Genomic DNA, 16226 nt, shown 5'->3' with positions numbered 1-16226 from the left:
TAGATAAATGTGGATTTTTTTAAATGTACCATTAAATGTATAACTGTCACTATTATCGCCCCTATCGTAGACATGCTCGATTTTGATGTTGTAATATTCAATCGACTGACCATATAATCTTGAATCAAGTTGGCATATTGGGCTTTATTACAATAAAAGAAAAATTCAATGTAGGCACAATAACATAATACAAAGTACAAACATAAAACTATTATATTCGAATTCATACACTTAGACCTTCACATCCATAGCGCACGTGTTGCCCATACATGTAGTATCTGTAAATTGGCTTATAAGTACAAGTTATGTAAACAAAATGAGGAATTCTAGGTACGAATTTTTTTTTTTGGCGTCCCTAGTAGTTTGTCGCCTCATAGCTTACAGACTACGAAGCCAGGGTTAACAACGACTTAGCAGAGCTTAAGTCACTGATTAACCCAAGCATGACTAGCTTGACACAGGGAAACGCGGAGGACGTAATTATCTTCTCCTTTGATGTAACGTCTGTAAATGTATAAGAAAGAGGAGCCTGCATTGCCTTGGTGGTCGAACTCTCCGGTTTTGCTACCCCATCCGCAAGGTGGCGCCCTGGTGGAAACGGTGGTTAGAGGAGGCGACCAGGCTGATAGGGTAGCAAAACAAGACTTCCATTGTTTCATTGCAAGGAGCCTTTTCTTAAATGACGGCCACCCTCTTTCGGGCTCATCCTTAGTCCTGAGCGCCTTGGGTTTGACAACACTGGTAATATCTTATCTTATATAATACAGACGTTACTTCAAACAAGAAGATATGGATGTGATACATAGACGTCTGCTTGGACAACTCCCGAACAGAGCAATTGTTCAGACAGTTAAGTGAAAAGGAGCTTTTCTTTTCAAGACTGCCCTAGAGTTGCAAGAGTCTCGACAATTACATATTTGGCGGTTGAACTTGTAACGTCAAAAGTTATGGATCACTGCTTGGTTTTTTTCCCATACCTTCGCAGTGGAAATATTTTTACGCCAAAATCTTCATGTCTTACGATTAGACCTAAGAAAAAAAGTTGGTAAATAACCTTTTGAATAATTTCAAGTGGAAGGGATTGAATTATTACAAAATAGAAATCCTTCCTTCAAGAGACAATAACCTGAATTCTAGATAGAGATTCCACAAACTGTTTTAAGGGTGTGCCTGGTCCGATAATTGCATTGGAAAGAAATGCTAAGTCAACTACATGCACAGAAAGAATACACGAAAATGAAACATTTATTTTTTTTTACAATAAACACTCCCAGTCTGATCTAGCTCCCTCGAACCCTCCCCAGGAAGAAAATGCAGGATTAGATAATAATGATTATAATAAGATTCGGTCCGAAGATTGATGAGAAATACAGCAAAACACTAAATTTAGAAAGCCTTCAGGATAGAAGACTCAAAAGTAAAGTAGCAATTATACATAAAACACTGAACCATAATCTTCAAATACAAAAACAAAATTTAATAAAATACTCAGAAAGACAAAGATAAAGGTATTTACCTCATTCCATATGCTAGGACAAATTTGTACAAATACTCCTTCTTCCCTAGTGCTATTTGCATGGAATGGATTGCCTGAGCTAGCCAGGAAAACCGGTGTCTTGGCAGAATTTAAGTCATTGGTTAATATGCATGACTGAATGCATGACGCGTAGGGCGTAATCATCTTCTTTTTTGGAGTAACGTCTGTATTATATAACATAAGATAAGATTCCCGTGGCTACGCAGCCCCAGCGGTGCCCTACATATTTTGCCACATCTAGCGCAGGCATAACCATTGTCCGCCGGTGGTCGATTTAGATGTAGATATTTTCGCCGTCTACGTCTATACTCGGCAGCGGATTTTCTTTTAATCTCAAATGTGTATCCCGCGACCTTTGTAAAAGCCCTCCAGCTGTCTCGTTCTGAAGCCGCATGCAACCAGCTGCCCTCTTCTATGTCAGATAAAACAAACTGGCGCCTAAGCTGGTCTTTAAAGCGTTTCCGTGGGGCACCAATAAGACTGCTTTTGGCATACGTTCGTCCCCCATACGGGATACGAGCCCTGCCAAGCGTAACTGTCGGTTTATAAGAAGTCCCTCTATACTGTCCATACAGCCGTTCGCATGGAAATCCCTGTCTGTAGTGCGGTCTTGCCATGATTAGATCTACTAGTTCTAAAGCAGAGAGAATATTGGAGAAGATAATTGTACCTTTCGAAATTCCCGATATTGTTGTGACTGCGCAACGCCAAACTGCGTCATCAAGTAAATGTGACGTGTACACAACTCCGGACATAGAAACGACACAAAAACAAAACAGCAACAAGCCAAACATTTCCTAGATCAAGTTTTACTTTCTACTTTGTATATAATTCAACAGATCTAATCTAGATCTAGTCACAACACAAAAAGACAGTCCAGTGAGGAAAGAAAGAAGTCGCCCTAGAACTGACCAATTAAGTTCCTGCGCCTGTAATAGTCCTCTTGTTTGGAGACAGAAATGAGAGAGATAGTACATTTTCAGGTTGGACAAGGTAGGATGAAATTTGTTCTTAAGTTCTAATACTAGATCTAGAACTAAGCTAATCAAGACTAGCTTAGAATCTAGATCGAGATGATACTTATTTTGGACTTGATCTTGAGTAAAGTTATTCTACATGTAGATCACAGTAGATCTAGAGTAGATTAAACAAAATGTAACTTACTGTTATCTTCTTGACTTCTTATCTTGTGAAATACAGACGTTACTTCAAAAAAATAAGATAATTACGTCCTAAGCGAGTTTCTGAGTCAATCTAGTCATGCATGCTAATCAATGACTTAGATTCTGCCAAGTCATTGGTTTTCGTGGCCGACTCAGGCAACCCATTCCATGATTTAATAGCACTAGGGAAGAAGGAGCATTTGTACACATTTGTCCTAGCATATGGGACGTGCAGCGTACTTTTATCTGTGTCTTTCTGAGTATTTTATTAAGTTTTGTATTTGAAGATTATGGTTCAGTGTTTTATGTTTAATTGTTGTAAATTTGGCATGTAATGTTAAAGAGAAACTGTGGTAAGAACGTATATTTTGTGTGCTGTCGTATTCCTTTTCTTTTGTTTTTATAATGTAATCAGTAATGTGAAATACTAAATACTTAAATAAATATTCCCTCATGGATAATACAGATTATTAATATTTATAATGGTATTGAAAGTTTCACCTAACTTCAGAAATGAAGATAGTAGATCTAGATACCTCCTACAGGTCGGAAGTAGGATAGGTTACAACTCGGGACTAGGGCCAGCCTTAGGCCATTACTGACTAAGCCTCATAGTCTGAACCTAGACTGAATAATTCATATTCTAATTCATTGCCAATTTCTTGGTTTAACCATGCAATGATTGATGACAAAATCAAAGCCAGAAATGTACACCTAGATCTATACAGAGACGGCGAATAAAATTGTTCCTTTCTAGATATCTTCTATCTCTTTCCCAGTGTGGTAGGCAGGGGCATTTGGGGCACCGGAGGTGACTCTTTTTCCTAGGTTTACTACTTTTTTTAGAGTCTTCAAATGATTTTTTTTTTTGCTTCTACTCGCTTTATTAAGCCTACGTGTAGAATAGTTTTGAGAGTGAGAGGTGTCAGGGTGTTAACCTACAACATAAAATGAAAAACTTCGACATACTGACTTGAAGATATTACTAAAAGCGCGATTTGATAGAATATGAAAAGAAGTTTGAAAAAAAAAAATCTTAATTTGCTTAAACTAAATCTAGATCTAGAATTCACATCTCTTACGGGCACGACATGGCCTAAATTGTGCCGATGTGCCTAAACTCAAAACTCAAACTCTTTTCCTCAGGTGGTAATCAAATTGGTGGCAAGTTTTGGGAGGTGGTATCGGACGAACATGGCATTGACCCGACGGGGACCTACCATGGAGACAGTGACCTACAGCTGGAAAGAATCAACGTGTACTACAACGAGGCTACTGGGGGGAAGTACGTACCCAGGGGTATACTAGTGGACTTGGAGCCAGGTCAGTGCTGGACTAGCGTCATTGGATGTGATTTTTATTACAGACTTAAATGTGTGTGCAATGGAAAAAAAATGTTACAAAGGTGTGAAGGACGGTCCTGTTTTAAGTTAATCTATGACTTTGGAAAAAAAATGTTACAAAGGTGTGAAGGACGGTCCTGTTTTAAGTTAATCTATGACTTATTGTTTCAAATAGTCAAACAATATTTGTTGCATTCTCTATAAGCACAATACGAACTTTTAACTGTCCTATAGTAGTTTCTGTTAATTACGTTTATGAAGCGCATCTTTTAAGCTTAAATGTTAGTGAGCTATGGCCCCGTCTCTTTTATGGACCAATTGGTGAAGCGGGTATCAGCGGGAAGGTGTACGAACTGCCTTAAGGCGTTCAGCAAACACGACTCTTGAGTCGGGATTCGAACTGGAGCCACCTTGTTAGGTGGTCAAATGTAGTCAAGCGGTTTTAGACTTGATGATTGGCTGTGTTTTTTAAAAAGCAATTTATGTTTATGGTATCATTACAACTATATTTGGACTACATGACGTCATACCATCTGATGTCGTTTTATCGCATGTAGTGCCATGTAGACATTTATTTGTTTACATGATGCCATTTGACTATATAATGTACTTTTACCACAAGCCATTTTACCATATGGTTTCATTTTACCATTAGATGGCTTTTGCATGTTGAGGTCAATCTAGCCATGCTTAAACTCGGCCAAGTCATTGGTTTTCCTGGCGACTCAGGCAACCCATTCCATGCTCTAATAGCACTAGGGAACAGTGGCGTAGCTAGGTGGGGGGAGGAGGGGGAGAATTTGAAAATCCCAAATTAGTGTTTTTTTATATTAAATATTACCCAAAATGCAGGGGCCCCTAAAGAGGCTAAGCCACCCTCCCCCGACCCCCAAATGGAAAATTCCTAGCTACGCCCCTGCTAGTGAAAAAGGAGCATCTGTACACATTTGTCATAGCATATGGAACAAGGAATGTGCCTTTATCTTTGTGTCTTTCTGAGTAGGCCTATTTTAATAGGTTTTGTTTTCATTTTACCATATGATGTCATTATTACCTCCATCAATTAACAGGTTTTCTCCAAATGGCCAAGATCTAGTATAAAGTTCAACATTATCTCTGAATTCCCCACTTTCTAGATCTAATTATTATTTTTAATACCCGAGTTTACATTCAAGTCTTTTTGTGCCGATTTTTTTTTATAGGCACAATGGACAGCATTCGATCTGGACCGTTTGGTCAAATCCACAGACCGGACAACTTTATCTTTGGTCAGTCAGGGGCAGGGAACAACTGGGCTAAAGGACATTATACTGAAGGGGCGGAGCTTGTTGACTCTGTCCTTGACGTGGCACGAAAGGAGGCGGAGTCTTGCGACTGCTTACAAGTAAGATTAAATCTTTGTTTATTTAAAAGGCCTCTATGTTATTGACTACGTATGTATTATAAATACTTTTGTCAACTTTGTTTAGAATTTACTTTTGGTTTCTGTTTGTTTAGGGCTTCCAGCTGGCTCACTCCTTGGGTGGAGGCAGTGGATCGGGTCTCGGCACTCTGGTCATAAGTAAGGTCAGAGAAGAATATCCAGACAGAATTATGACCACATACTCTATAGTACCATCCCCAAAGGTAACTTTCTGAATAGTTGCTATGTACTTAAGAAGCCTTCTATTTACAATGTTTTTATAACCACTATTAAAAATTCATCAGCGTAGGTGATTTAAGCTCTATTCAGACAAGCAATGTTGTAGACGGTCGTTGGTTGTACAGGCGCATCTTGGGGGTTTGATCGTTGACAAGTTAATATACAAACCTCAGACCAGTCACTTGACGACAAGTTAATACATTCTATTCCTTGAGGTGTCCCTGTCTCTCGCTCCCTTTTTTTGAACGATGTCTAAAAATAGCGTATTAGTATGGACTGGTAATGTAACATACTTATCAGCTGCTTAGAACTCAGCTAGTTTTAACTAGTTACATAATGACTTCCACACATTCTATTTGGTTGTCTGTCCAGGTATCGGACGTTGTAGTCGAGCCTTACAATGCGACACTATCGATACATCAACTGGTAGAGAACACAGATATGACCTACGTCATTGACAATGAAGCACTTTACGACATTTGCTTTAGGTGAGTTTCATCATTTACGGCATTTGATTTAGGTGACTTGCATCCTTTATGAAATTTGTTTTTGGGTGAGGTTCATCAATTAGGACATTTGGTATAGGTAAGTTTACATTTTCCCCACCCTCTCATTACAAAACTTATAGCAACCTGTCTGCCTGTCTGGTAAAAAGTTTGTACACGTTATTTCTCCGATACCCGATCTCGGATGAAGATGAAATTTCACACTATTCTTTCTTCTACATCACAAAAACAAGAAAAAAAAAGTTTAACTATTGGTTATTAATTACTTTGTTTTGTATCGAACAGGGAAAAGAAATAGTGGTTGACTGATGTGATGGTATAAGTTAAATTAGTCCCCTTTATACTTTTAGAAATAAATAGGTCACCGCTTTAAAGTTTGAAACTAACAATTGATACTATAAAACCTTCATTTGTCATAAGCGCTTCACTGGCTCAATGGTTAGTGAGAAGGCTTAATTCAGGTCGTTCAAGTTTTTAAAAAATAAATGCTTTTAAAAAGCGATTACGTAACATTCAGTTAACAGATACCCCCCCCCCTTCTTTCTCCTCCCACCACTTTCCCAACTGGTCCAGACAAGTGACAGGATCATAGCGCATTGAGAAAGCTAAAAGCATGAAATTGCGCTAAACAGAAACTTTCCAATCGCACAGATTATTGTTAGTCTATTACGAATTTAATGACATGACTGATCCTTACTAATTGATACAATTACACTTTAAATACGCTTTTTTTTTAAAAGTTAAGTACTGTTCGTTTTATTATTTCTCATTCTTGACACGATAATAGAATTATATAGATCAAATGGTTGGGCAGAATTGTGGTTTGTGTCTTTAACCTTCCCTGTATCTTTGGGGTGGTTGTACAGTGCCGTCTTGGTGGTTTGATCGTGGCGAGTTAACTAGCAAATCCCCAGCCCGGTCACTTGCCTACACCCTTCAGGGTGAGATCGTCTATACATTTAGGTAGCTGGCTGCCACGTTCTTATCTTATCTTATATAATACAGACGTTACTTCAAAAAAAGAAGATGATTAGGCCTACATCCTACGCGTCATGCATTTAGTCATGCATATTAAACAATGACTTAAATTCTGCCAAGTCACTGGTTTTCCTGGCTAGCTCAGGCAACCCATTCCATGCTCTAATAGCACTAGGGAAGAAGGAGTATTTGTATAAATTTGTCCTAGCATATGGGACGAGGAATGTGCCTTTATCTTTGTGTCTTTCAGAGTATTTTATTAAATTTTGTTTTTGTATTTGAAGATTATGGTTCAGTGTTTTATGTATGATTGCTACTTTACTTTTGAGTCTTCTGTCCTGAAGACTTTCTAAATTTAGTGATTTAACTAAAGGTGTTACTCTAGTCAAATGTGAATATTCGTTTGTTATGAATCTCACTGCTCTATTTTGTGTCTGTTCCAGTTTCTTAATGTTTTCTTGAGTTGAGGGGTCCCAAACGGAGAATGTATATTCTATTATTGGCCTAACCAAGGTCTTCGCTTGTTCACTCAACAAAAGAAACAAACTCGTGCACAGAGTCAAGGTGTTTTATGTTGACCAACTCAACTGAACAATAGGTAGAACATGTACAATCTACAAAGTCCAATAACATTACTGAAATGGACAAATATTGGACTTCGACTAAAACCACTCCTCGAATAAAAGTGTTCAGTCTCTCTCTCTCTCACTTACACACACAAACATACTAAATACATTTTTAAAAAAATCATCTGCATATCTTTCATACCCTCCCCTGTTCTCCAAGGGAACCCATTGATCATGATGTCACAAGCCCACGTGATATCCATGGTCAGGTTCTCAAAGTCTGAAGTAGGCCTTCTGTAAGACTAACAATATTTTGGTCAATTGCTTTTAAATTGTTACTAGAGACAATGAATAATTGTTCGAAGTTGAAACAACACGTACAATCTTTGTAACAGACTGAGGGAGTTGATAGAAGCTTTATAAAATAGACTAGTCGACCCACGGCGTAGTAAACGCCGCTATTTTGAAGGGACGGCCTTAGGCCACTGCAACCTATGCGACCGCAGTAGGCCCCACGCTTTCATAGGACCGCGCTAATTCTATGTGTAAATTATTAAACTAAACCATTTTATAGCTTATAACAGATTTCCCGCGGTCTCTTGATTTACCAGGAGCTCCTGGAAATATCCAGAAATTGCAAAATATACGAAAAAGTCCTAGAAATCGCCGGAAATTATTAATATCTTTTGAAAACTCATACAAATCTTCTGAAATATATAAACAAAATTGTCATTTCGGGTGTCATTCAATGTGGAAAACGCCATTCCTACGCGCGATAAAAAAAATGGCATTATGCATTTCTCAAAATGTGGAATCTGGTGAAAGAAGCTTCTCGCGCCTCAAACAAATGAAGAATTACTTGAGGTCAACAATTCTCGTAGATAGATTGAAACATTTTATAATTCTTGCTAATGAACGTGATCTATGTAGGAAACAGAATTTGTATGATATACTGTATGACTTCGCTGCACGCACGTAATTCTGTACGTAGTAAAGAATGAATACAATGCAAAGACGAATTTATTTTCTAATAAAAACTCTTACCAATTTTCCCTTATTATCCGTATCCCTACACAAACTTGGCCCTGCGATATCCTTTTCGCATAGGACCCCACAATGGTTAAGTCCGACCCTGCTATTTAGTGACGGATGAATACTACATTTTCTCCTCCTCCCACCCCCCCCCCCCCCTCTTTTTTTTCGCCACTAAAGTTACGTGGGGTAACTCCAGTCCTACTTGTAAAAAAAAAGAGTGATCTTTTCTTTACTTCTTGGTGTCCAAACTGTTGAGCCATGAAGAGAATTATATATATATATATATATAGAGAGAGAGAGAGAGAGAAGATGTTACGGGATCTATAGATTGAGACCTAACAATAAAAATCACAATCTGATTTTGTGACAACATGTGACAACTTTTGTTCATTCCAACAGGACCCTCAAGCTGACCACCCCCACATACGGTGACCTAAACCATCTGATCTCAGCTGCCATGTCTGGCATCACCACTTGCCTCCGATTTCCTGGTCAGTTGAACTGCGACCTGCGAAAGATGTGTGTCAACATGGTACCCTTCCCGAGGCTGCATTTTTTCATCCCCGGTTTTGCCCCCTTGACATCCCGTGGTTCTCAGCAGTATCGCGCCATCACTGTACCCGAGCTGACCCAGCAAATGTTTGACGCCAAGAATATGATGGCAGCCTGTGACCCACGACATGGACGATATCTGACAGTTGCCTGTATGTTTAGGTAAGAAGAACACATTTAAAAAAAAAAATTGTTAAATCAGGAGCGGTCACTTAGCATAGTAAGCTGACCTTCAGAGCATACCCCATTTAAACGAAGCTGGAAGTTTTGGCGCAGTCGTTTTGATGCGGGACGTTTTGGCGCAGCCGTTTTGGTGCGGGACGTTTTGGCGCGTAATTTATTAGTCACATTATACATATTCATTTAAGTACGTAAGAAGAGAAATAAAAACCCTTTCTCAATTCACTAAATTGGAAACCTTGGAGAGGCACACACTCGAAACAAAATCCACAAAACTATCACAAAAAACCGTCTCAAAAGGACCAATTTCATACAGGAATCTCTAAACCTAAAAAAAAGAAACACCAACTTGAAAAATTAACTCTGGAATCCACGATACAGCTCACCCTGGGACGAAAGCTCTCTTTCTCATTGACTGCCCCAGATACCAGGATGTCAGGGAGAAGTTTTTTTGGAGCACACAACTTAAAAACACTGTTCGATAGTGTCGACCCTGGGAAGGTACTGGGCTTTGTCCGTTAGGTGGGGTTGTCTACGTAGATCTGACTTATGAATTGTGGACATATAATATTTACATAAGATTTTTACTAGATTATTAAATTTTTTCTACCTTTACTCTTTTAACTGTGAATAGACCTTGTTTTTAATGATTTAACTGTATAGAATTTAGCCCTTGTTATATAAAGGGAGAGTGATCCTAAAAGGATTACGGGCACGACATGGCCTAAATTGTGCCGATGTGCCTAAACTCAAAACTCAAACTCTTCCTACTATAAATTAGTATAAGTATATTGAAAATATAGCAAAAAAAAAATCTGACGACATTTCAAAAGCGTACAAGGAAATAGTGAACTGTTTTCTACAAACTTATTATCCTAGCAATCAATGGATCAGAGTTTACACGTAATAATTGTTAAGGTCAATCTAGCAGGGTGAACTGATGACTGACTTGGATGCCAGTGATTTAAGAAATGTTAAACTTGCTCGTCGTGGCCTAACCAAAGCCAGAACATAATCTACTAAATAATAACATGTGTAATATACATAATTCAACTTCCATTCATACATTTAAATTCACAAAGAACACTTGATGTAGAAATATGCACATCCCTTATTCTCTAAAATATATTTCCAAAACTTTGCAAATTTTTTTTTTCGTGTCACTAAACGTCAAAACAGCGTGCATCAAAACATCGTATATCAAAACAGCATACATCAAAACAGCGTGTATCAAAAAAGCGTGCATCCAAACAGCTTGCATCAAAACAGCGTGCACCAAAACAGCGTGCATCAAAACAGCCTGCATCAAAACAGCCTGCATCAAAACAGAGCATCAACACAGAGTGTACCAAAACAGCCTGCATCAAAACAGCGTGCATCAAAACAGCCTGCACCAAAACAGCCTGCACCAAATCTGCCTGCATCAAAACAGCCTGCATCAAAACGGCGTGCATCAAAACAGCCTGCACCAAAACAGCCTGCATCAAAAGAACATATTTCGAAACAGCGTACATCAAAACAGCGTGCATCAAAACAGCGTGCATTAAAACAGCCTGCATCATAACAGCCTGCATCAAAACAGCGTGTAATCTTTGAGGTTTATTTCTTGACAAAACGCGCATATCATTATGCTTTTCCTGTTCTGGTGTTTTCAGGGGAAGAATGAGCACTAAAGAAGTGGACGAGCAAATGCTGAATGTCCAAAACAAAAACTCTTCCTATTTCGTCGAATGGATTCCAAACAACGTCAAAACAGCAATGTGCGACATACCGCCCAGAGGGCTCAAGATGTCAGCCACGTTTGTCGGCAACACGACTGCCATTCAGGAATTGTTCAAACGCATCTCTGAACAGTTTACTGGTAAGACAAAAAGTGCAATTAATGATCATTAAATCCAACATCCTAGTCACCTTTCTATATTGGCAGGCTTAGGGCCGATTTGACCGAATGCTCCAAACTGAACAGGGGCCTCCGCAATTTTCATTAAGCTTATCGCTATCAGTCACGGCTCTTGTCACAGGCTTTTAAAGATATAGGACTTTAAGGGTTAATTTATTTAGTGTGTTATAAGATTGACCTAACTTTAATTAACCCACTGGCGCCTAGTGCGTTTGATTAGCTTCCTGTGCATGTTGTATAATACATGTTGATATAATGATCTAATTAATAATAATAATTGTTATTGCACAAAAATGTAGACGAGGGGCCCCGCAATTTGTAAGGCCGGCCCAGAAGCTTTCTAAAAATAGCCAGTTAAGATTAATATACAAGTTGCACTTTAAATAAAAAAAAGGTGTCCCTATATTAACACCAGAGAACTGCCCTTGTATCTTAGTGAATTGATTACTCCATATGTCCCTCGAATCAGCTCTTCTAATCGTGCCACATTGCTCCATCAAATCTGTATCTGTATACTTACTTACATTCAAGAAGAACATTAAAACCTATCTGTTCAAAACTTGTTTTAAATTAGTTTCCCATGTTTATGTTTAGTTCTAATTTCTTATATTGCGTACATTATATTTGTCAACTACACTATTTAAATTATATTTTTATTATTATTAATTTCTAACCTAGCCCTCGTTTAATCAGCAGCTACTAACATTAGCTAACATACTCTGGCTATAATTCAAAAAACAGAAAAGGAAAAGTGGTTTGAGTGCTGGGACAAGTCCCAAAAAGCCCGTGGAGTCTGGGAGCGCATGAGGCGCCCTGACCGCACTTCCCCGTGGTGGAGGCTGTCCAGGCCTGAGCAAGCTATTATAGCACATTGCAGGACAGGCCATTGTCCTGTTGGCTCATATTTCTCACGGCTGTGGCCAAATTTCGATTCGATTTCCCCCCGCTGCGGGGAAGAAGAGGAAACCGTGCCTCATATTTTGTTTGACTGCCCCAGACTTGCTGATCTCCGTCTCGACAGGTCTAGGAAACCAAAAATTCTTGACCTGTATGGCGACATTTACGCACTACGCAAGACAGCAGGGATTCTGTCCAGGGCTTTTGCAAGAGAGGATTTGAGCCTCTCAAGCCTTCACTCAAATGGAGTTTGATGATGATGATAACATTAGTATAAAATAATATTGAATCGTAATTCATGTCCTTTTCTACGATCATCAAATAGACCTTTTTTGTTTTTCCCTACTTTGTAGCCATGTTTAGGAGGAAGGCGTTTCTTCACTGGTATACTGGAGAGGGCATGGACGAGATGGAGTTTACAGAGGCGGAGTCCAACATGAATGACCTGGTGTCCGAGTTTCAGCAATACCAAGACGCCACTGCAGAAGAAGAAGGAGAGTTTGAGGAGGAAGAGGAAGAAGGCGAGGCAGCTTAACATTTTACTGACAGACAAACTGACAGACTGACTGACTGTTCTTTTATTTTTAGATTGCAATGCTCTTGTTATCTACTGTGTAGACCTCAGAGTAACAAAGTGCAGTGCATAGAAAATGTGGACTACAGCAACAAATCAAAAGTTCTTAATTTTTAATTTGTGAAAGTGTAGATCTAGATTTCTTCGAGCGTAGTAATTCTCATTTTAGGCGTAGCTTTTTTTTTACGCCAAAGACTGAAAAGACGACGGACATTTATACAAATATAACATGACTGTAAAGATATATCATTTGATTTTATTCCATTGATAGCTTTGTTTTTAGATGAATACCTGACTATACGGCATTTTAATGATGCAATTTGATTGACTTTCTATTTACAGTTATGTATACTTCATTATTTCTACTTATTATATGTTTACATTTGTAGCGTTTTACTGAAAAGTATATTACCCAATGACTTGAATATAATATAATATATAATAAACAAGTCTTCAAAAATAATTGTATTTTTTATTTAATATATACGCAATGCATTGTTAGTTGATGTTAAGACTTAGATTTCATCATTTCAATTTACTGACACATTTTGAGAATTTTTAAAAATGTCTTTCGCTATTTGTAGACAGAAAATTAATCATTGAGTTACCCCCCCCCCCCCCCAACTGCGTGCCTCCAGCGTGACAGAAGGTCATGTCCAGTGTGTGTGTGTTTCATGCCCCGTGTGTGTGTGTCTTTTCGATCAAGAATATAAAGCAAACTAGTCGCTATATTCAATGAGCATTGCCATTTTGGGGTGGGGGGGGGGTTAGTTTAAAAACATAAAGGAAAACTACAGTCTCTAAATTCTATAAATGTAGCACCCATGAGGTTTTGAGGTTCAAACCCCCTGCCAGTAAAAAGAAAATCAAAGCTTAAGTCTCTATATTATATAATAATAAAAGAGGTTTCAAGTTTACCCCCCCCCCTCCCAATACACACTTTTTCAAATAAACTGATGGATAACTAGTCAACAAATTCCATAATCTTAGTTGAGTCTAGATGTTAAAATCCCCCTTCCAATAAAAAAAAAAGCAAAAGCTACAACCACTACATTCTATGGGTGTAGCCAAGAGAGATTTGAGGTTAAAAACTCTCTAATAAAAAAAAAATGAAGGAAATTTTCCGTCAACTAATTCCATGTTCGTAGCCGGTGGGTAGAGGGTGAGTTAAAAGAGTTTAAAACACCACCCTTCCAAAAAAAAAAAAAGAAGTTACAATCAGTAAACTATCCATGAGCGTAGCCAAAAGTTTTGTGGTCAACCTTCCCCTCCAATCAAAACACTAAAACAGACCTATAAGCCTAATTACCAATTTCTACCATTAATCAAGTGCAGTAAATCGCAGATTTTACATTTGCCTTACAATTTTTGAACAGAAAAGTAGCACGGTAGTGCACTCTGTAGACACCCCAGAACATGCATTTTTGTTTTAAGTTTTCAATACCGGAAGTAATGCTTGTTGCCGGGACTCTGCCCCGGAACCCGCTGGGTGTCTACTATCGTTTCACTAACCTTTTTTTTTGGGTACACAAAACGTCCGAAAGAATGAAAGGTCACAATGTAATGAAGATTAATTACGTTCACACACACACACATTAATTAAGTACACACACACACACACACGCACCACGAAAAAAAAAACTCCTGGTTACGACCATGCACCATCATATCCCTGTACACAAAAAGGCGACAAGTCCAACTGCTCGTATTACCCTGGCATTACTTAACTGTTAGTAGTGGGTACATCGGTCATAATTTTTTGTCTTTAGTCTAATGCAGTAAAATGCAGGGAGCGGAACCGGGTCTTGTATGTTGCATTCATCAATCTCCTCCAAGCTTTTGATACACTGAGTCGCTATGACTTGCGGAAGATTCTATCTTGACTCGGTTGCCTTACAAGATTCATCGCTATTCTGAATCTACTGCATGAGGGTCAAAAAACGTCAAATCATCTCATTTCTTCATACAGAGAGGGTAGTGGGAAGCCGGGTTGTGTGCTTGCAACAATATTTTTGGAGCAATGCTAAATAAAATGAGGAGACGCCTGCATGAGGGCATCTACATCAAGTTCCGCACCGACGACAGCGTATTTAACACACGGCGCTTCATCTCCCGTACTAAACTAAAAGAGAGGATTGCTACTGTGCTGCTCTATGAGGATGGTTGTGTTCTTCAAGCACACATGAACAGCAAAACCTAATTACTTCACCCCCTCCCCATTCCCTTGACCACGCCCATGATAGGCCCTATATAGATTTAGGGCCCTATTATATATTACTTTGTTCAGTCCACGACTTATTTTGTTTTAATTAATTTGACGTGTAGCCTATATAATCTATATGTTCGGCAATTTTGTTTAAACATTTATTTTGAAATTTAGATCTAGATTAGGGTCTTCGTAATTGTCATAAGAGTTGACTCCTAAGACTCTTAGTCTAGGGCGCTAAAGTCAGGGAAAGATCCAAGCAAATGCAAAGTTTTACATCTCTATTACCGATGCTTCTTATCCCAAGTTTGGGCTAGAAACGAGACCAAAGGCCGAGAACATCGGGGAAACTCTTCAATAATCTTTCTCTGTACCCCATCAGCCGAGCAGGAGTTCGCCATAAAAATGGCCCCTCGACGAACGGTGTGTATAGGCCTATGGGCTACTTCACAGCCGGCCTTATGTAATTGGAGGCCCCAGGCTAATTGAATCAGGTGGTCCCAAATGAATATTAAAAATAATCAGCAAAAAAAAAAAAAATGAAATCACGCAATTTATTTTAAAAAGTATCTGTGTCTATATCTAGATCAATCAGTATGTTTTCGGCACGTTCTTTATTGCTAATTGAAGATGACCATAAGCCTAAATCTTTTCAATCGAAGCCAATATCTTATCTTATAAATTACAGACGTTACTTCAAAAAATGAAGCATGTTAATCAATGACCTAAGCTCTGCTAAGTCATTGGTTTTCCTGGGTGACTTAACAACCTATTCCAAGCATCATTGAACCTGCATCTTCCATGACTTTTCCTGCTAATTAGCCGATTTGTTAACCACTTCTAACACCATGCCGCTTCTCGTTTGCCCTTGCATGCACCAGACTCGAAATAACGTCTCGACATTTCCACCAAAAGGTCTTCTAACATATTAGCAGTCTAACAAGTAAATTTAACTTTTGTTAAAAAAACAAACCAAACTTGAATCATGATACAAGTTTAGAGGTAATCTAGCAGACAAAGAGCCATAGAGCTTTGCTATGTTTCAGATTCGATCCAAGTTTTTCTAATTTTTTTTTTTTAAAGTCCTATGCAAGGCCAGGCCGGCCCTGTAAATAGATCTACTACTAGATAGTAAAACATTTTGTCT

General features: G+C 38.6%; 1 protein-coding gene across 1 annotated transcript; it reads left to right on the top strand.

Moving 5' to 3' along the window:
- The first annotated feature begins 2265 nt into the window (after nucleotides 1–2265).
- Nucleotides 2266–13322, top strand: LOC106075660 (tubulin beta-4B chain-like). Its single transcript, XM_056036043.1, has 8 exons — nucleotides 2266–2530; nucleotides 3847–4023; nucleotides 5246–5427; nucleotides 5541–5669; nucleotides 6058–6173; nucleotides 9170–9484; nucleotides 11158–11363; nucleotides 12653–13322. Exons 1-8 carry the CDS (start codon nucleotides 2497–2499, stop codon nucleotides 12832–12834), a joined length of 1341 nt encoding a protein of 446 aa, XP_055892018.1. The 5' UTR covers nucleotides 2266–2496; the 3' UTR covers nucleotides 12835–13322.
- The last annotated feature ends 2904 nt before the right edge of the window (nucleotides 13323–16226 follow it).

This window comes from Biomphalaria glabrata, chromosome 7 (assembly GCF_947242115.1).
Source record: "Biomphalaria glabrata chromosome 7, xgBioGlab47.1, whole genome shotgun sequence".
Lineage (NCBI taxonomy): Eukaryota > Metazoa > Mollusca > Gastropoda > Planorbidae > Biomphalaria > Biomphalaria glabrata.
Note: the sequence above shows the minus strand (reverse complement) of the source record. Positions and strands in the feature narration are given on the sequence as shown.

Bases quoted from the DNA above. Each gene is read 5' to 3' on its own strand.
- LOC106075660 (XM_056036043.1), top strand. From the start codon at position 2,497: ATGAGAGAGATAGTACATTTTCAGGTTGGACAAG. The intron at 2,531-3,846 runs GTAGGATGAAAT...TCTTTTCCTCAG, and splicing joins ACATTTTCAGGTTGGACAAG to GTGGTAATCAAATTGGTGGC. The intron at 5,670-6,057 runs GTAACTTTCTGA...TTGTCTGTCCAG, and splicing joins CTATAGTACCATCCCCAAAG to GTATCGGACGTTGTAGTCGA.